We start from the raw sequence: 21,551 nt of genomic DNA, 5'->3' as shown, positions 1-21,551 counted from the left end.
ACATTTGCAGACCCATTTCATGGTCACTTCCTGCAACTTCATCGGTGTCAAAGGTCACATGACATCACTTCCTGATGTGATTCCACTTCCTGTGAGGTGTTTGAATATGGCTCCCTGGTCCACTGGGTGATAAAAAGTTCATGATCCGGCCCCACGTTCAAAAAGGTTGGGAGACCCCTGGTCTATGACATATATATATATGAGAGAGAGATATGAGATATATCTAAGACTACATCTATGCTATGGACTTTTCAAGTTCGTGATATATGCTTTCAGCCTTAAAGGACACCTAACCATACAGTGGTACCTTTTAATAAAGAGAGAAAACTTTAAGCCTGCAGAAACCAGCTTTTTTCAAGAACTTACAGTGGCTAATACTTTTGAGAAACACATTTTTGCTTTTACAAAGACAAGTTTGCTCTTTGACTGAATACACAGATGGCCTAATTCTCTGTAATCATTCAGAATGCATTAAGTTGGTGAGCTGCTCTCACTCTGCTGCACTCTCATCCATCTGATACAATGATTAAATACTTCATCGACCAGTTGAGATAATAGGAATAAAGTAATGGAAATGGAACACGGTCATCAGATAAGTCCTCCCAGTTTGAAAATAAATGCACAAGCATCTTCCTAGCATGGAAAGCATTTCTTTTGGAGGCGTGCCATCTCAATGACAGTGATGTATCTTCCACTGATGGCATCTCCTCCAGCACTAGGTAACCCTCTTTTGATCTCAGTCTGATAAAATGCACAGCTTGTCTTCTGTCATCTTGGAATGACCCGCTAGTGGGAATGAAGATTGTGTGGCCTGTGGTTTGTTTTTAAATCCCCTAAATCAAAGGTTCCCGAACTGTGGTACATGCACCCCTGGGGGTATGCAAGACATCTCTGTGGGGGTATGCGGGAGAAACTGTGTAATGGCAGATTTAATTTTCATCATCATCGGCATTTAAGGGGTTAAAATATAAAATGTATGCTGGGAGGGGCACATGAGCTGCTGGTATCTCTGGAAGGGAGTATGCAATAAAAAAAGTTTAGGAACCTCTCCCCTAATCCATTCTCTATTCTGTTACCATTTCAAAGATATTGCAGATATACATGTTTTTATACTACACTCCTGATCCTGAGGTCATCTTGGGTATTGAGATATCTGGCCACAGGCTGGGTGGGAGGAATGTTAAAATTCTGTTTATTTGACTCCTACTAAGTTTTGCCCAATCACTTTAACAGTAGGAAAATGTTATTCAAATGACCTTATGTTGCCTTTGCCCATTAGATCTCACTTTGTGATGTGTGACAATGCAGTCAAAGTAGTACTTGTTTTGGGAGAAGGGGGTGGTTGATAAATATGAGAGCGATGCCTGAAAACCTTTAAGTATTGGTTGATGGAAAATCTCCAGCAAAAAAATGTAGGGACCCACCTGTTTGTTAATATTTCATTTTTCTGTGCCTTTCAGAAATGTTCCCATTGCCAGGAGCCAGGAGCCACCTTAGGCTGCTACAACAAAGGCTGCTCTTTCCGATACCATTACCCATGTGCCATCGATGCAGGTAAGGACAGATAAGAGAAACTGTCTTACACTAGAAGAACATCTCACCCTGAACACTTTACAAATTGATATATGCTGAGTTTCCTTATCTACCACGAAAGTACAGTAACAATCCAGGTGATGAAACAGGGCAGCTGGTGGAGTATACAGCAGCATTTTAGGAATAGGTTGGAACAAAGGTTTAAAAAGAATCTGCTTGAAGCTGCAAAAAGAATTTTAGGTTTCTAGAATGCAGCTACAAAAACTCGAATTTAGCCATGACATGGGAGATAAGCCCCTATTTACCTTGGAAAAATGTTTTTTTTAGAAACTCTTAAGTAATCAGAACCCCTGATTTAACATGTTATTTAAAAGGTAGCCCTCCTTCAGCAGTACCTTCTTTAGCACTGCAGTTGGTTCATGACCCAGTAACAACTTCAGCTGGGAAGTGTAATTTGTTAAGTTATCAGTGTCACATCCAGGCACATCTGTTCTGCCCCCTCCACCCGTGATGATCTCTCATCCAAGCACTGACCGTATTCCCACCCCCCCTCTCCAGACAGTCCCCTGGACCTTCATGCCCCACTCCTTCTACTTACCTGTGTCCAGTGTCTGGGGCTGCTCCCACGACCTGGCCTTGTTCTATGCTGGTCACATGCATCTGCCTGCCTCGCAGATGCACGTGCACCCGCTGCCTCCAACCATCCCAAGCAGCTGTTTGCAGGCTGGAACACTGCCAGCCTGCAAGGGGAAACCCACACTTTCACAGGTTTTTCTGGGGACCTGCTCGTGACCCTTTCAGATATTCTTACGACCCACTTTTGAGTCATGACCCACCAGTTGAGAAACACTGAGTTAGAGACCAGATTGCAGCGTGTCATCTTTTCCATACTAGCCCATTGTTTATGTCATGCACACGTGCTGTGTTGTCTTCTATTTTCCAAAATCTTTGAAATTTTGGATTGTTGATTTGTCACTTTCTAAAAGACTGTACAGCACTTTGCTAAGTGCAATAATAATGTTAAGTCATAAAATGCAGTTTACATTGGATTGGAATTGAGGGGTGTTTGCTCTGGAATTTGATACACTTGTACCACAGAGGAGGTGGGGTGCTGAGGATAATACGCACAAGTAACTGTTTAAAATATCATTATTACAACTGCAAAATCAAACATTCATAAATCTAGGAAATTCAAAAATCAAGACTGTTTGTGCAACCTTAATTTGGCCCATTTATAAATATGTAGTAGGTGACAGTCTGATTCTATGATCACACTATTTTTTTCAACTGGACCCTAATCTTATTCACAACATGGAATTAATGACTCCCATTTAATGAGTGCCTTTTCAGTACTGTGTTTTATCTTCTCTGTTGAATGTGTTCCCCATACCTTATTTACTCCAAGCTGTTAAACAGTTCTATTTAAGAGCAGGGTTTTAATTTCCTCATGGGGTTTTTTGTGGTGCTCATCACTATAGTAGCCGGTGCTTTCCAGGTATTAATGAAATTATTTTTACAACATTCCTGTGAGACGAGAACAATCTCGTTTTGTGTTCATACAGTGTCTAGCGCGGTGGAATCTTGGTTACTGATTAGGGCCCATACATGCTATACTAATACAAATAATAAACCTGTTCACAAATTTTGGGTTCTCAATTTGAGATGCCGGTGGCTTGAGCATGTTGAACATGACGGCATACTTTATTGTTTACAACATAACTTCCACTGATTTTTACCTGCGGCTTGTAAGTGCTTAGAATGTATAAATCAGATTTCATTGTCTCAAATTGAGTAAGCAGAAGGTAAAACTAGTGACTGCATATGAAGAGCATCATATAGGAACTCTGGATCAGAGCCAGGGACAGAATGCAGTTCTCTAGGGCAACATTTTATTGCCATAAGACCCATCCTTTTTCTTCCTGTAGTTTTCTCCCTGCTCTAGCTTATTTAGCAGGTGAGGCAATTGTCCTTTAAACCAGGGGTAGTTTTTAAAGCACCCTTTTACTGCCTTAGTTTCTCTGTATCAGTCAGCTCTTACATGGGGAAAGCCCCCATCCACCCATTCCCAAAAAGCTTGAGGAAACTCCTCCCTCTGTGAAGTGTAGGTTACTGATCCCTGCTAGACAACAGTCCTTTTTTTTTCTACAGGTGATTCACCCCCAGAGCAGGCCCATCCAATGCATCAAATGAGGCAGGGGTTTTGTAAATTATATAATTAAAAGCTAGCTCATCCCCATGCGCCATATGCATTAGTATAAAATTGCAAAGGCACTTCTGACGTACAAAAAAACTAGAACTCGTGGTTCCAAAATGATACCTTTTATTAGACCAACTGGAAAATGGCAAGAAAATTGTCCTTTTCTGCAAGTTTTCGGGATCAAAGTCCCTTCGTCAGGCTCTGGGAAAAGTGTAGATGGTATAAGATGGTAAAAAGTCCCCATAGGTAGGAAATAAACTTCATTTTTGCACAGAGGGAGCTGAAGATGGAAGTCTTTCCCTCTGGTTCCATGTCACACAGATTCCTGGCTCATCAGAAGCTTCAAACCTTTTCACTCTACCACAGAGTCCCTCTCATTTGAAGTAGCAAAAAAATTGATAGCAGCAGTAAATTGCTCTGTAGGCTAGCAGTAGGAGAAGTAGACTACTGTGCCTTTGGATTTTCAGATGACAGCTGCAAGGAAATGGTGAACCATAAGAACCTTTATTTCTGTTGTAGGCTTACCAAACAAGTGTGATGTGGTAGATACAGGCTTTTCTTCTGTCCTTTCCTCTGCATCTTTGTCAGCTGTGCCTCCTTGTTTCGTCTTCTGTGTGTCTGTTCCCAGGACTATTCATTTCCACTACTGAGTTCCAGGATCTTCAGCTACCAGTCTTGGTCTCCTCTCCTCAGACTTTTCAGGCCAATCCCAGTCTCATTGCCCAGTAGAACCGTTTTTTCCTCTTCTCACTCCTTATTTGATGTTTCTTTCTCTGTCTTACCGTGGCCTCCAGTCATCAGCCCTGGTCACCATTCCTGTCCTGGACTGGCTCCCAGTTCCAGCCACCTTCTCTGGGCTCCTAATCAAATCACCTGTCCTGTCTCCAGCTCATTTTCCCAGTCCCTTTTGCCTTGACCATCTCAATTCTGCTTCTGTGGGGCTAATATATAATATACCCCACAGTTTTTTCTGTCCCCAGTCTCCTTGCCCATTTAGTTCCAATTGCTCCTCCAACTCTTCATTTGATCCAAGTCTACCACTGGCTGCTGGCTCCTGTTCCTCCTACCACCACTTACTCTGACCTTGGCCCCTCCTGATCAGTCAATTACTGTTTGTGATTTGGTCCCAGTTTCCTCCATACTTCCAATTCCAGTGTACATCTAGCCAAGCCAGCTTCTCCTCCAAGTCTCTTCAGTCTGTGCCTTCCTGTCCCAACATGTTCTTCCTTGCACTCTCCCTTCCTTACGCTCCCATGACTCTTGCCTTGTCTGTATTTGCATGAGGTGACTTGCTTATCCAGCCTGCCTGGACCCAGCAGGAAGGTTGCTGACAATTTCCTTGCTCTTGGTTCTGGTGCCTGGATTTGAGATCATCCATAGCAGCCTAGGGCTGCGGTAGCAGGGAAGCCTTGTGCAGCACCAGATTTGGGCATGTCAGGTGCAGATGATGGAATCTAGCTGCTAAACTCTCGAGAGGGTTCAGCTGAGTCTCTGAAAACTGACTCTTCTTTAACTTCATTCCCCCCCCCAAATTGGGTGAATTTCATAGGGATGGCAAAGGCATGTCCTTCCAAAATTTCAGACCTCTGATTCAAAGCAAGGGAGAACTGTGGGTTTTCAGAGAAAAGGTGACTGGAATTTTTCAATATGAGCAAAACAGCATTTCCCCCAGCATTATCCTTGAAATGACTGGATCTTTTAGGTAAGAATTCTCTAAAAATGTCAGCATGAAGTACATACTTACATGAAAAATTTCATCCAAAAGTTTGGCAAAGGCTGTAAGTAACTGAAAATAGGGACTTAAAATGGGACATGTCAGGCAAGCTTTATAATTAGCTCCACTTATATATAAAATAAACCAACAAAAGCCTTATTATATAGTAAGGCTTGATTTCCAGGTCTGCAGAAGTAGATTGCGTATGCTTCCTGGAGAAATGGATTGACGTTCTCTCTGGCAGCCTTCTTTTCTCAGTCTGTCATCTTTCTGTAAGCCCTTACATCAGCGATGCAGTTCAGTTGTCTGTCTTGCAGTGAGTCAGACTCTAAGAGAGATTCAGATGTTCTCTCAAGTTCCTTGAGCCGTGCAAGGAATTCCCTGGGGTACTAGATTCAGTTGAAGCCATTCCCTCCCATTACCGAGGATGAAACCAAACCACCATGCATTTTTGACAAAACTAGGGCAAGGAACATGAGCGCCCACTCTGAGTAACCTCCCCAAAGCTCTGTATTATCAATTACAGGGGCTCACAGTTGTATAAAATGCATACAGCTCCATTATAAAAATAAATACAAAGTGTGTTAAAACTAGACTTCCCTGTCATTCATAACCATGTTAGTACTAATTATATTTTGAACTTCTTTTCAGGGCCCAGGTACATTGCAGATAATCAACTAGAACAGGAACCTAGTGATCGTCATCCACACTAATATACTGCAAGATTCTAGGGGTTTTTTTGTTTGTTCAGTTGCTTCTCCTTTGACTCCCATCCTGATAGCTCACTAGGGTTCAGTGGCACTAAACATAGCAGTTATAATGTTCTGTGCTCCATACTGAAATACGTGCGCTGGTTAGCCTTGAAAAAAAACATGTTTTGTACCAGTCTTCATAGATTTCATAGACATTAGGACTGGAAGGGACCTCGGAGGACCATAGAGTCCAGCCCCCTGGGCAGGAAGTCAGCTGGAGTCATAGGATCCCAGCAAGATAAGCATCCAAATTTCTCTTGAAGGCGTTCAATATAGGTGCATGAACCACTTCTGGTGGCACACTATTCCAGACCTTGGGGGCTCAGATAGATAGTGAAGAAATTCTTCCTTATGTCCAGCCTGAAATGGTCTTGCTGGAGTTTATAACCGTTCAACCTTGTCATCTCTTGGGGCGCTCCGGTGAACAATCATTCCCCCAGATCCTGGTGAACACCCCTGATAAACTTACAGGTGGCCATCAAATTGCCCCTGAGCCTGCGCTTTTCCAGGCTAAAGAGTCCCATAGCTCTCAGCCTGTCGTTGTAAGGTCTGCTTTCCTGACCTCTGATCATGCGTGTGGCTCTTCTCTGGACTCTCTCAAGCTTCTCCACATCCTTTTTGAATTGAGGAGCCCAAAACTGGATGCAGTACTCCAGCTGTGGCCTCACCAAGGCCAAGTACAACGGGAGAATGACATCCTGGGATTGCTTTGAGGAGCATTTATGGATGCAAGCCAGCGTTTTGCTTGCTTTACTGCCTGCAGCATCACATTGAAGGCTCATATTCATCTTGTGGTCAATCATGACCCCCAAGTCCCTTTCATCTGTAGTGCTAACCAGCATAGCACTGCCGACCCTATAAGGATGCTGCAGGTTTTTCCTCCCAAGGTGAAGAACCTTGCATTTTTCAGTGTTAAACACCATCAGGTTCTCATCCGCCCATTTCTTGAGCCTGCCAAGGTCAGCCTGGATCGCCTCCTGTCCTCAGGGGTGGATGCTTTACCCCTTAACAAATTAGCTTGTTAGCTGTTAAAAAATATGCTGTTCATAAGCCTTCACTCTGGACATACGTATGGATATCCTAATTTAGTGGTTCCCAAATGTTTTGGACCAGTGGACCAGTCAGCCTTCAGATTTCCCCGGGACCACTGTTTACCCTTGACATGAGACGACTTTGAACTGTTTTTTATACCCTTTACTTGGGAAAGGGGGCTCCATTCCTCCCAAACACCCCCAAAAAACATCCTTTCCCAATGTTTGTCTTCTCACTTGCTGGTTAATACACCTGGCACATAAGATTATTTGAAAGGGGGGGTGGAAGAGGTTGAGGGAGAGCATGCCACCTACTTGTGCCCCTTAGAGCACAGGGCCTACTGTGATCTGTGGATTACCGTATTTTCTCACATATAGCTCGCACACTGATATAACTCGCACCAATGTATAACCCGCGGAAAATTGTATTTTCGGAAAGTAGTCCGTGTATAGACCGCACCCATGTATTCCCCACACCTGATAGTGTTGGTACCGGGGGCGATTTTAAGCCTATTAAGCCTGAGAGGTGCTGTGCCATGAACGAACAAATTTCACCGTTGTGCTAGCGTGCACTGCGAGTGGGGTAAAGTTAAAACTGATGGTTATTTTCAAATGGGTAACAATGCCCAAGAAAAGATCCCAAATGGAATTGCAGATATTTGCAATAAGAAAGGGTGGATGAACGAGGATATAATGAAAGAATGGAGAGAACACTGTTTTCGAATATGGCAAGGCGGGTGGTACGGCTATAGCACTTGTATCGTCATTGTCCAGTATGTCGTATAACCTGGAAATACTATTCCAACAATTATTAACGCGCTTATTAACTTCTGCTACACTTGTTTTTGCATAAATGGCTCTGCATAGCCTGCATCCTTGTATAGCCTACACCCATCCGTCAAGTTTGTAAAAACTTACAAGCCGCGGACTATATGCGAGAAAATACGGTACTTAACATTGTTTTATGGATCCCAAGTGAAAACCACTGCCCTAATCTCTTACTTCTAATCTCCTTTCATACAAAATATTTTTGTCAGCATGAGAGTTCCTTGTGCACAAAAACTGCAGTGTTGTTCACTTGTAAAAGAGTGACAATTGAATGGTGCTGCTTAAATAGTTTGTGTGGAGATGTCTGTGGTTAACATTTTATCTTTGCTCTGCTTTCTGTCCAAATTTATAAAAAGCCACTGATGTCTCTGAGAGAACTTAGTCCTTGGAGCATCTCCATGGAAACTGGACTTTGGTTTCTTAAGATTTTTGCATCCACTCCTCCTACTTGTTCTCCATCCCCTGGAATCTCAGATCCTGGTCTTTACATCAGTTTTCCAGACAACATTTGTATTGTATGATATGTCAAAGGATTTTGACCCTGAATAGGGAAAAATATAGTTTAAAAATATATTAAACTCTTAAGGCATAGAAGCCCTCTCTCCTTGCAAATAGCACTGGAGTGATGGATAATAGGAAGGAGGTGGGGAGAGAAGAAGTGACAAAAAAAGTAGATGATGAAGCAATAGTTTTTCCTTGACTCCTCCATTTAGGAAAAAAACAGTCCAAACAAATGAGATCCCTTCCCCTCTCTTTCCTGAACTGACATAACTTTGTCTGATGGTCTCTCTGCCTGAAGTTACCTCTAAGGACTGACTAAAGCTTCCTTGTCTGTACTATAGGCAGTAGCGACCAGCAGTTTTTGCCATCTTACGCATATTTTGTTGCTTTTGTCAAATGCTGATAATACCTCTCCAGTTCTCAGTGAGACAGGCTTCCTTATCCCTTAAAACACATAAGCAAAGTTGGCATTAATGGATAACTATATTGGCATTTTCAGTAAATATTGCCAATTTCAGTAAAAATCTAAGGTCAGTTCTTCTAACTCCAGCAATTGTTCAAATCGGGTGTGAGGCATTTTGACAGGAGGTGGTCTCTGGCTGCTTGCCCCCCGATCCATATGCAGTCCCTGCTTTGGGCATACATGGAACATTTAATCTGTCAACAGTGCTGAATTCCTAACACAAGAAAAGAGGTGGTGTTTGCTTTGTAACGTTTTATATTTTTTCTGGTTTTATGATACTGTACAGTCATAAATCATGGTGGAAATCCCACCTTTATAATAAGAGAGCACAATTTTTACTAATGCTGTATTTGGAATTGTTGCCCGCAGGAAGATTAAGGGTTTTACTTCAAGTGACTTAGCAAAGAGTAGTAACTTAGCCTATTGCATGCTGCTTCCTTTTGATTCAGGCCAGAGGCACTGATGTTGCAACAGAAGCATTTCATACCAGCAAGAGAAGCTCTGCCAAAGCTTGGGTGTCTAGAAAGCTTTTCCCTCAAGCCTTAGTTGCAGTCTCCTGCTGCCTGCTAAACTCTTCTAGCAGATTGGAACAGCAGGGAACTCTGGTTATGCTACATACTTAAGTGGGTTTTAAATTAACACATTTTATTTACCATCATGCTGCTTGCCAGTATTTGGGGAGGCTGGAGAAGATGAGAGGTCATAAAGTGCCTTGGTGAATTCTCTGCTACCAGAAAATGCAGGGGCTGGGTAACACCAGATTAGGGAGGTGGTGGTCTTCTGTGTTTTGCCCATGGGTGGGAGAGGGGGAGGATGCCTAAGAGATGCAACTGAATTCCCAAGGAGGATAGCCCAACACTGCTTCTTAATGGAAAGATAGGATTCTTGAAATCCTTCACTAGAAATCAAGGGCTCTGAAGTTTGCACAACCTGTTACCTTCAGCATACTTTTTATATAGTTGCAGCTCTTAAGATTCTAAGAAAAGTTAATTTAGCACCCTTTAGCATTGCTAAATTCACTCATACAAAAACTAGGAGAAATTAGGTTGTTTTTTTTTTTAACAGATGAAAACTATACAGACGTGAAATGAAGAGGCAGATCCGAGAGCAGTATGAGTGACCAGACTATTAAGCATGGTGTCTGTAAAAGTGATTATCAGCTTTTGGGCTGGGAATAAGTCACCCCCTTCTTCCCCCCCGCAACACCCCTTACTCTCCCTCCTCCCCATGCTAGTGACAGATGCCTTTGGACAGGAATGAGAGGCACAAAGAAGGAATCATCTGTTAAGATCAGATGAGTGTGCCTGGCTTTTCCCATGTTTGTATTTCTAACAGTTGGAATCCATGGAGGGAGGAGAAGTTTATACCTCCGTACTGATGATTCTTGTTCTTTACACCACAGTTAGGAGATTGGCAAGATTTGGTCTTCACATATTGAAGACTGTAAGAATAATACCACTCAGGTATCTTGGTAACTTTATTTACCAAAACATTCTTGTGGAAAACTTGACAAGATAGTTCTGTAAAAGATCTTTGAATCCAAATGTATCTGGAAGGCATGGTTAATACACATGACATCATGGAGGATGCTTTTTTTTTTTTTTTAAAGTACTAAATCAAATTGCTATCTCTTCTCCTGTAGATTGTTTACTAAACGAAGAGAACTTCTCAGTGAGGTGCCCGAAGCACAAGGTAAGAACCCTTTTCCTCAGTGGCCCCATTCTGTGCTGCCCTCTGGTGGGGGCTGCATCTCGTTTTTGTCTTTTAAATGAATAATTGTATATCTAGATAGCTTTAAACAATATTTCTGTAGTTCAATGGGATGTATTCTGGGGACAGACACCTCCATAGATGAAGATAGAGAATTAGGGAGATATGCATATTTCCAGATGTTCTCTAAACTCTTGGAGACTCTTTAGAAAATCCAGCTTCATAATTAATGCGCTACTCCTGCTGGAATGCTATGTTAAAACTTTCTGTTCAAGGTTTTTTCTAAAACTTAGATGCAGGAAGGAAGGGAGGAAGGAAAGTGGCTGGCAAAAAGGGTTTCATCACTTTGGAAGAAGGACCAATCAGAGATAGAAAGAGCTTAGTCCTCCTTCAGCAAGAGCTAGCAGGCTGAATACCTGGTAACTCAGCTGATTCTGTTTCCTCCTCACATCCTCAGTACAAGTTCCTGAAGTATCTGTCTATGAGACAGCAGAATTTCTGTCACTTGTGTAAGTAGGTGATCAAAATGTCAGGTGGAATTGCTTTTTCTTACTCAGCTAGTAAGAAACCATTTAAAAATTGTGAGAGAGTATAGATGGTACAACTGGGAAATTAGGTGGCAGAAGGAGAAGGATTTTGCTCTTTTGTATCTGCAGGAGGATATATTAGTCTCCGTTCAGGTACAGTACTTGTTAGGAGCTTCCTCCTTGTGTGCCTGTGGTTAGAGTGACATCTGCTGGTAATTTGTATTTTTACAGGAGGCAGGGATTACTGATAATTTATCTGTAAAAGAGATTTATATTCTTATGCAGTGTTTTTTTTGTTGTTGTTGTTACTGTGGTGGTGGTTGTTACCCCAGTAGGAATATATATATATTCACTTTAGTTTTGAAAATGTAGGGGGAATGTTGGTGTTTGCTTTTCACGTTAAATATGTAGCCCCTAGCTAGCCTAGAATCCTCAAAGGCGGATTTCCAGACAGAGACCAATGGACCAGCTTCTTTTCCAACCCTTTTGTTTTAAGAAAAATATTTTTTGTCCTTTCAGTTGTGGAGATTTATGCTTCTTGCACACTTTCAGGGTTAAGCTGACATATGACTACCTACCTGAATTTGCAGGCAGCCTGAAACAGTAGTTTAAAGGTACAGTTTGTTCCAGCAGCTGGAAAAAACTACAGGAATGCTGTCTTTTGCCCAACTCTTGACATTTGATTAGTGTGACTAGAAAGGATCAATACATGAGGACTACCCTTTATTGCTGCCCACTAAAACAAACATGCTATGGGGGGAAAATCTTACAGCTTTTCATCAATCAGTTAGGTTCAAGTAGTGCTGCTGTATTAGTATTAGCTGTTAGAACAAGGAAGTTATACCAGGAAAACACAGTTGTCTTATGACTAGAGTTCAACCTGTTGTACAAGCCATTTGAGAACATACAAGTTTTGTTATCTGGTAAGCTTTGGAGGGGAAAAGGGTGCCAGCAGCATTAAAAAGAGGTACTTGATGAAGCTATTAAAGCTGTGAACTTTACTGAAAGTCCACTGCACATCTTTTCCCTATGTTATGAGGACAGGAGAGGGGGAGGTATTCATGAGCTTCTGTTTCACACCTAAGTTCGTTGGCTTTCATATAATAAAGTTGGAGATGCTTATTTGATCTCAGTGAAAATAAAAGGATTTTCTTCACTTGAATGTGGTTTAGCCTTTGCATGAGACTTCACTGACTTGTTATTGGTTTATTCTGAATGCTTTTTTAGGGGAGAATAACACCATCCTGCTCTCACATATTGCTAATTGGGCAGAGGTTCTCAGCTAGATGTGGAGCCATTCCAGGCTCCATCCAAGCATGTTGAATATCACTTTAGTAAGATAATGCATGGAATAAATTAAAATATGACTTTGCAGCAGACGAAAGTGTGAAAGTTAAGCCATTGGAGAAGGGGCTTCCAGTCAGATAGTTTAAAAAAAAAACCGTGTTTTTAACATGTCAGTAGCTAACTAACATCTGACACCTCAGCTCTTCAATTCAGGTGTGAGAGCTTAACTTGATAAATCCTTTGAAAGAACCAGTAGGTCCTTTAGAACAGGGGTAGGCAACCCCCAGCACATGTGCCAGAGCATGGCATACAGAGGCATTTTGCTTGGCTTGCATGCCTTGGGGAAGATGGCAGGGGAGCTACAAAGGACCCAATCCTTGTTGTGGCAGTGCAGCCTCTTCCCTGTCATCTGCCTTGACGTGCGCACACAGCCAGCAATGAAGCAGGGCAGGGCTCTGCAGACCCTGGTGCAGCTGCTTGCAACCTCGCTGCTGCTTTCTTTGAGAAACCTGGGCTCCATGGTGGGTAGCAGGGGCCTGCCCAGAGCACTGGCTGACTGTGGCAGGCAGCCAGGAGGCTGCAAGCATCTGCACGAAGGTCTGTGGAGCATCAGTCTAGCTTGTTGCTGGCAGCAGGTGCATGCACACCTCGGGGCAGATTGCAGGGAAGGGGCCAGGGCTATGCTGCCACAACAAGGATTGGGCCCCTTGCAGACCCCCCTCTTACCTTCCCTCCTCTTCCCGCGCTCGGCACACCAACATCTTACAAGTAAAGGTTGCAGATGATTTTGGCATTCTGCCCAAAAACATTGCCAACCCCTGCTTTAGAAGAATTAGGGAAGGACAAGCTCAGTATTCCATATTTCTAAGGTTGAATGACTGGCAGGAGAGGGAACCCACAGACCTTTTGTGTAAATCCTAAAGAAGGAGAAAGAGATGTGTGCTCAGAGTTTATAAGACAGACAGACAAAACCTTTGTAGGTCACCTTCAAGTGCTATTATTAAGTTCTTGCTCTACTCTTTGTTGTTAAATTCTATGGTTTTTCTTTCTTTTTAAAATCAAAACATTCTTGCAAAATGCTGACTTCTGTTGCAGGGAAAATCCTGTCTGAAAATCTGTGCGTCTCATTTCAGTACTGACTTTCTCTCTCTCTCTCTCTCTCTCTCTCATTTTTCTGTGTGCCTCTTCCCCTACCCTTGTCTTTTGCTCTCCCTCATCTCCCTTCTCCTTTTCTTGGCTTGCTGGTTTGTCAGCCCCTCCCTCCTTGCTCTCTTCCCTCCTTGCAGAACAAGATGGTGAAAGGCAGTCTCAGCACAGAGCAGTCGGAGCGGGGGTGAGGGGGGAAGTATGTTCCTGGGAATGGAAATAAAAGCAAGCACAGGTGAGTTGGGGAGAACTTCCTGTTCCCCCATGTCCTTCCTCCCTTCTGTGGGAGAAGTGGATATTGCTTGTGCCCCTTTGGAGGTTGTAATTGGATTTTATTTAGTTTTTGTTCCTCTTTTTGCTTTAGGTTAGTGGTTTCATTTTGCATTTACTGGTAAATGGCAAAGCTAGCACATTATTCTTTATCATTCTTTTGGGACTTAATAGTAAATTACCTGAAAAGCTCATAGAGGTCTAGATTGCCATGTTATTAAACCTTTTACTGAGCTGAGAGGGGGCCAATTTAATTTTGTTTGTTTGAAGGTGATTATTATAAGTTTTGCAGGCCTCTGGACTGCAGGATGCCTTTGAGAAAATTGGGGTAAGAAGTGACCCTTCCTATGGGCCTGTTACTCCTCCCCTTTTCGCTCCCCTTCCCCCCAGGCACTTTCCTCTTCCTTTCAAACAGACCGGAGCTAAAGATGGTAGAGCTGTATCTGTTTGGCCCTGTAGCCATGAATCTGCCATGCATACTATGTCTGTCATTACTGTTGTTGATTACACAGAGCAGTTGAAAAATCCACTTCCTTGTACCCTGAATCTCCAAAGTATTCACTTAATTACCTCAAAATCTGAAAATCTTTCTCAGATCCACTTGACAGCTAGATGACCTAAATAAAATGAACGTTTGGTCTCCAATCATGTCCACTGAAACAAGCGTGTTGTCAGCTACCACCCTGTTGGTACTAATTGGCTGTCTTGATCTCAGCTTGTTCATTTCTTACAGATTGGGTTGCCTTTGTGTCCCTTTCCTACCATTTTGCAGGTGTGAGTTACTCTTTCACTTCTATTACCTCATCTAATGAGAACTCTGTCCCCCATCTCCCTGCTTCTCAGCAACTTCCTCTTTCAATCTTACCTTAAAACCTTGCTTTGTTTCTCCAACTGAGTTACTGTGAAGTGGTTTTTGTGGTATTTTCTATGAAGGAAGTGAGATTTACCAAATGTTATGCTTTATTTATGAAAAAATAGCAAATAACTAGTGTTTGGTATGAACACTTTTTATACAGTGACTGGCTTGGTTTAGCTCAGTTCTGTTATGCAATTTCTTGTTTTTGGTACATTCTTGTGTATACTTGGATTTTCATTAAAGCAAAGTTACCCACTCAGCCAAGATTAGCTATCCATATCCTTTGTATAATTCTTTTTGTAAATAAAATTGAAAAATCTTAATGATCACACTGAACTTTTCCATGTCCTAAAATGTGTAAATGACTGTGTGGCTCATAATGTGAGGTGTTGCAATACTAGTCAGAGTGTTGTGTCTGTTTTAATTGTCTAATGTTAGGGAAGACATGGAGCTGGTTCTCTGTAATCGTGGCTGAACACTTATAACAACTAGGAGTCAGTGAGCATAAACATGCTATGATGTTCAGGTTTCGTTCAGGCTTATTTTCTGCACAGATTTCCAACACTAACCGCATCTCCAAGTTTAGTCTCAGTTTCATACTTATACCATTGCAAGTTTCACAAGGTCAAGGGCCTGTCGATTTGAATTTGTGAAGTGCTTTGTTCAGCTCTAGAGCTCAGAGTATCATTTTATTCTCTTCCCTAACCTCCTTTTAAAAGGTAAGTAAGCAGTGAGTCCAGGGTATTTGTCTTTGCTTGTGACAGGCTGTTCTTAGGTGAGTGAGAGGGTTTGGTTATGAGGAAGAAGAGAGAAGTTCTTCTGTCACTGTCTTTCCTTCCAACCCTACCTTGCTCCTGGGCTCTTCTGCCCCCCACTGGAAGTGGTAGGTGTTGCATCTCAGTTATCTATCCTGTCACTGTGGAATACAGGTCATCATGATGTGTGACAAATAACCAAAGTAATCGGGATCTGTTGCTTATGGGGGACTTGGGATGGAAGCCCCTGTGTATGGGGCACTGGGGGGGAGGGGGGGCAGGAAATGCCCTGTGCCCATTCTGCCTCTGGGTAACATCCCCATTTAATTAATGCAACCCTCCTTGCACAAATCATGTCCATTTGCACATAGTTAATGTTGGCTGTCCGTTCTTCCCTTCCCTCATGTAGTTAAATTGGCCATCTCACTTGCAACCGATGCAACTCCCCTAGTCTGTAATGGGCTGCTCGCGACTTCTTCAGACTTCTCACAAGGGAAGATCTTCACGTTCCTCCCATCCTGGTGACAAGTTTGTTCTTTGTGGAAGTTAGAACGGCCTCAGAGTTTGTCTAGCTGTGCTTGTGGGGCTGTTCGTGCCTTTGACATCCACAGTATGCTCCATTACATGCTCTGGAAGGGGGAAGAAATAGATTCTCATAGACTTCAGTATGCCTGCTAAGGATTCTGCAGCATCAGAATCAGAAGTGGTGCACAGAGGCCAGATAGAAGGAGGGGGAGAGAGGGTCATAGGATCTAGTCAACAGGCTCAGTACAAAAAGCCTACTGTGAAAGTATAGAGTAATATGGACTTGGGGACATCTTAACACTGACAATAATTTGACAGTCCTGTGGAGGAAAGGAATGGGGATACAAAGTGAAAAGTTTACCAGTGCTCTTCCAGAAGTGGAGTGTCTCTGTCATTTCTCCACCTTTTTTCTGCCCCAGCAACTTCTTGTTTGGAAATATTGTGCTGCCTCTTTTTTTCTTAAGGAGGTTGTCTAATAGATTTGTCCCCTTTTTACCCTGGTTTTGTGCCCCCAAATGAAAGCTTACCAGGGTCTGGACACCCTGTTTTCAAGGGAAGCTTGCTGCATAAATGTAGTATTAATGAAACTTCATGGAAATTCTGTAACTGTCCTTTGGTAATAGAAAAGCTGTCCTGTTACTGTTTTGGCGGGGGAATGGGGTGTGAAGTTGACTTTTAGGGCAGGAATAGGCTGTGGGAGGTATCCTTTTGCTTTTGTTTTGCTCGGTTCATTTCTTGGCCCAGCAGGGTAAGAGGAGCCCTTCCCTTTGGTTCTCTGGATCAGTTCCAGGCAAGTCAGTGGATTGTGTCTCTGTTTGCAGCTCATCTCTTCCTGAGCCAGTTGCCCCTAGAACTTTTGGATCAGTTCCAGATATGGAGAGTAAGTGTGTGCGATTGAGCCTCGTGCTCTGGATCTTTGCCAGGAAGAGAGTGGGATTGTATGTGGTGAGCCTGTTTCCTCCCTGAGCCAGTGCCTAATGCTCTGGATTGATTCCAAGCATGGGCAAGCTGCAGTTGTACAGAAGCCAGAGAGAGGCAGCAGCATGTCCTTGCCACTCCTTCAGTAAGGGCTCACAGTTGCACAGTAATGAATACCAACAGGGATCAGCTGCCTGAGCTGTCTAGGAACCTTCCTCCCTGTTTTGTGATACTGTCTATGTGGAAATGTCTGGCTTTGTTTTAATTTTTACATGCTTGTATCATGTCTTTTGACTTGGTGTGGAAATTGTAGCAGCAACAGTTTTTTTTTGTGGGAGGCCCTAGTGATACTAACTGCAGTACATGTGCAGCTGATATTGTGGGGTTGGTTTTGACATGAGTTCACCAACTGGGGAGAGGAGGGAGGGATATATAAACCATATATGAGTGACAGCAAAGGACTCCCTCCCAATAAATAAATCAGTCTTGGATCTCAGATGAGCTATAGGAGGAAGAACAATATATAGGGTTGCCCATTTTTTTGGCAGTGGCAGTTTGTCAAGGGAGGCTGAAATAATTAAAAGAAAATAAACAGAAAATATCCAGCTTTGGCTCCTTTTTGCTCAACCTTTAGCCAGAAGTTTTAATAAGGTTAGGATATTTGTTTGTACGACTCCTTGAGGGGTATAGTTAAATTTAAAAAAATTTAAAGAGGAATTGCTATATCAGACTTCTTACTTTAAGATGCCTTAATTCTGTTCCTCACCCTAACCTTGTCCCTGAAGGTGAGCAAACTGGGAACAACAGAAATAAGTTTTAGTTTTACAGAAAAAGTACTTATTCTCTATAGTAGCAGTTCTCAACCTTCTAAGACTTGAGACACCCGCACGGAAAATGCCAGCTTAGTTTTTCACTTGTTTTTTTTTTTTTTTTTTACTACTGAGAAATAATACTACAATTCTTCTGTTGCAAAGGACTCGGACCAGGACAGGTCAGAATTTTTTTTTTAATACTATGTATTCCTATTTGAAATCTCCGGGTTTGTCTTGTGAATCATGTTTGTACACCTAACTGTGCCATGGCACCCTGATTGTCAGTGATTGCTCACATCATGAAATTGGTAATGGGATACAAACCTATAAACTTTGCCATACGTTCTGTTGAAAGGGTGAGTTGATATTCAGTGAACGTTGTAACTGATCTGTATGAAATGTGTTGGGGAGTTTCAGTCCAGTTCTATGGGCAGGTACCACATGACAGAAACTACCATTATACTTTATTTTATTCGGGCTTTTTTTATAGCCGGGTTTAGTATACAAGCTAAGAACTATTGGTGCGCCAATAAAGATTTTTTTGGCTGATTGTTGACTAGTTATATCAGCCGATACCAATCTGGTAGCTGATATTCAGCCTGGCCTCTTGGAGAGCAGCGTCCAACTGGTAAGTCTGTAGGGAGAAGGGACATGGGCAGATCGAGGCCTCCGTGGTGAGGGAGGGAATGGGGTTGGGGCTGGGGCAGGGACAGGTGCTTCCCAGCCAGGGTGGGGCACAGGATGCAGGTGGCTTGTCAAGGGGGGACGGGGAGTGGCTCCCTGCCACTGTATGCACCCCTGGTGGAGGCATGGGGGGCATGTGCTCCCTGGATTTGTGCATGGGCTTGGGGCCAGGGGCTGTGCTGACCTTTTCCTGGGGGCTGGGGCTGTGCTCAGGGTAGGTGGCGGTGGGAGGGGTGGCTATGGCAAATTTTGGGGTGGCTGTAGCCCACCCTGTAGCCCCCCTTCCTAGCACTGCTGCTGCCTCCCACTCTGTCCCCGCTCAGCCTGAGAACAGCCCTGGCCCAGCCCCTTGCTCGGAAGAAGCTAGTGCAGCCCCTAGCCCCAAGCATGCAGGAGGCAGCCTGTCCTTGCCCCGTGCACAAATCCCTGGGGCACATGCCCCACATGCCTCCCCTGGGGATGTGCAGAGTGGCAGGGAGTCGCTCCTCCTTTCCCCCACACTCACTGGATGAACTGCCTGGAGCTCCATTCCCCACCCTACCGCATCTGGGCAGCGCCTGCCCCATCCCCATTCTCTCCCTCACTGTGGGGGCCTTGGCCCCAGGCACCTTCCTCCCCCCCCCCCCGACTTACACAGGACGCTGCTCTCCAAGCTGCCCAGCTGCATTCCTGGCTGTGTGCATGCTGTGGCTGCACGCGTGCATTCAGCATTTATCAGCGACATTATTGTCTACACTGGTCAAAAAAGGTGGTTGTTGACCATGTCAATTTTCCCTTTATCGGTTCTGATCTGATATGGACCAATATATTGGCACACCTCTACTAAGAACTGATTGGAATGTGGAGAAAGCAGTTCTCTCTTATTAGGCCTCTAACTTTGAGGTGGAGGAGGAGAGTTTATGTTGCTGTTTTCATGCTGTACCACCTCTGTAGCTAAATATAATTCAGTTTTGTTTTTTTGGGGTTTTTTGTTTGGGGGGGTGGGTTGTTAATCTAATGATACCTTTTACCATATACCCTTTTTTAAAAGAAATATGCACCATCATGCTCCCACTTATCTCATATTAACTAGGTTTGACCTCCTGGTATTACTGCCAGGACAAGCTATTGAGTAAGCTTCTCATAAGTCCTGGTGGCAGGCTTGATAGATCAGTTGTAGGGGTAACTGTAATTGTTCTAATATTGCTGTTTTTGTTTGCTTTGCAGGTTAGGCTGTTGAGATAAAGGGCGGTGGACATTCGTGACTGAATGGATTCTCTCCCACTGTGCAGCCATGCCCCCTCTTGATGTGCCTGCCAATGCCAGCACTTCCTTCATAAATTCGTACATCACACTCAAAACTGATGACATCACAGAATATGACCCAGGAGTCTGAACCAGCTGTTTCCATGGACACAATCTCCATAGTGACAGTGGGGAGGGGAGGGAAAAAAGAGGAAACAGGTGGGGGGAATTAAAGAGGGAGGGATAAATATATATATATAAATATATATATATATAAAGATCTATTTTTTAGTCTTGAAAGACTTTGTTTTAAATGAAAGGTGCGCTATCCCTTTTTATGCTTTTGATTACATTGTGAAAACCCAGATAAATTCAAAATTTCTTCTAACTCCCAGGAAATGTTAAGTCCAAAATGCTCCTGAAGCTTCACATTTAGTTATTAAGGAAGTGGAGGTAGGAGCTCCCCTAACCAAATTAGTCTCCTTCCGCTCACCATCTCCCAACAGTTTCCAGAAGAAGAGTTCAAGGTTTAAGGAAAACAGCATCAAGACAAATTGTCTGAGGGGTGAGAGGAAGGACTGGATGGCTGCAGGCAATGGGATGCTGGTATCTGTGGGACAGGAGGTTATGACTTTTTTTTCTTCTTTTCAAGAAACACTATTTATTTTTTATTAACAGTGGAAGCTTGAAGAATATCTGAAGACTCCTAGGTCATGTGACTTGTGAAGTAAGAGGTAGCTGCTGCTAGCTAAAGTACACACACACTTACACCTTCTTCATCTGGAAACATCTTCACCAAATGGTGGGATGGGAACTTCTGCCATCTCTGGCAATGATGTACGCCCCCAAATCATTCCAAGAAGCTGCCTTCTGTTTTGAAGGCAGGCTAGAGGAAGATACTGGTTTGCCTGCCAAGTTGGGAAACTGCACAGGAAGTCTGAATGTTGGTGGAATCCATGTGTGTGTAAACTGTTCAGGAAACTCCAGTTAGCCCTTCTTTGTTTTTGTTTTTGTTTTTGTTTTCAAAGGAAGGAAGGGGGAATGTCAGTTTAACAGCCTACACTCTATGGTTACTTTGGGGGGGGGTTTGTAAATTGTGTAATTTTTAAACATTTGAGTTTTAAAAACAAACAAAAAAAATTTCTCTTGTTAAGGCCTTAAGAAAGGGGTTAGTGCATCTTTCAGGGGTCACTCTGCCATGGGAATAAAATAGCTGTTTCACAAACAGTTTTATATAAAAAAAAAAAAAAAACTTAAAAAAACAAAAAAACTAATAAACTTCATTTTAACCTTGTTTCCTTTTGCTTTGTGCAAACTTATTCTGCCCAAATGGAAGAGGAGACTCTAACTGCCACTTTATGCATTATTTACTTTATGATATCTTTCCTTCAGTGATGGGATTTTCTTAACAACCTCCTGAACAGGTCCAAGGCGTGGGACCCCAGAAAAGTTTCTATTTATAAAAACTTAAGATTTATATGGTGCAAGGGACAGTTAGCCAGGAGGGCCATTTGACTGGCTGAATTCACAGGTCACTTGTAGCAGTATTATTGCACATCATACCTGACTGTTCATCCCTAGGATGTTATCATGTTCTAGCAATTTCACACAGTGCGCTTCATGCTAGAAAGTATTTTTAGAGAAGGAACTAGCTAGTTTGACTTGAAATCTGGAACAAAGCTTGGATGGGGTACGAATGGAAAGATTTTAAAAATGAAGTACTGAATGCCTGTTCTGCTGCTTGGATTTTGGAGCATTCAGCACATAAACATGTAATGTATTCAGACCTGTATTTAAATTGAAAAAAAAGATAGTTTT

The 21,551-nt window shown here is 42.9% G+C and overlaps 1 protein-coding gene across 9 annotated transcripts in view; it reads left to right on the top strand.

The window, feature by feature from the left end:
- TCF20 (transcription factor 20) overlaps positions 1-21,027 on the top strand; it is a 174,970-nt gene extending 153,943 nt beyond the window's left edge. For 7 of the 9 annotated variants that reach the window (XM_059726219.1, XM_059726220.1, XM_059726218.1 and 4 more), the window contains 4 exons: positions 1,461-1,554; positions 10,662-10,711; positions 13,797-13,924; positions 19,716-21,027. In XM_059726219.1, coding sequence (XP_059582202.1) covers positions 1,461-1,554; positions 10,662-10,711; positions 13,797-13,880 — 228 coding nt within the window. In that variant the 3' untranslated portion in view covers positions 13,881-13,924; positions 19,716-21,027. The remainder of the gene's footprint in view (positions 1-1,460; positions 1,555-10,661; positions 10,712-13,796; positions 13,925-19,715) is intronic. The other 2 variants (XM_059726221.1, XM_059726222.1) reach the window with 2 other exon arrangements.
- Positions 21,028-21,551: the final 524 nt, after the last annotated feature.

The sequence above is a fragment of the Alligator mississippiensis genome, chromosome 4 (genome assembly GCF_030867095.1).
Source record: "Alligator mississippiensis isolate rAllMis1 chromosome 4, rAllMis1, whole genome shotgun sequence".
Taxonomy (NCBI): domain Eukaryota; kingdom Metazoa; phylum Chordata; order Crocodylia; family Alligatoridae; genus Alligator; species Alligator mississippiensis.
The sequence above is the reverse complement of the archived record's forward strand: the minus strand, read 5'-3'. Positions and strand labels throughout refer to the sequence as shown.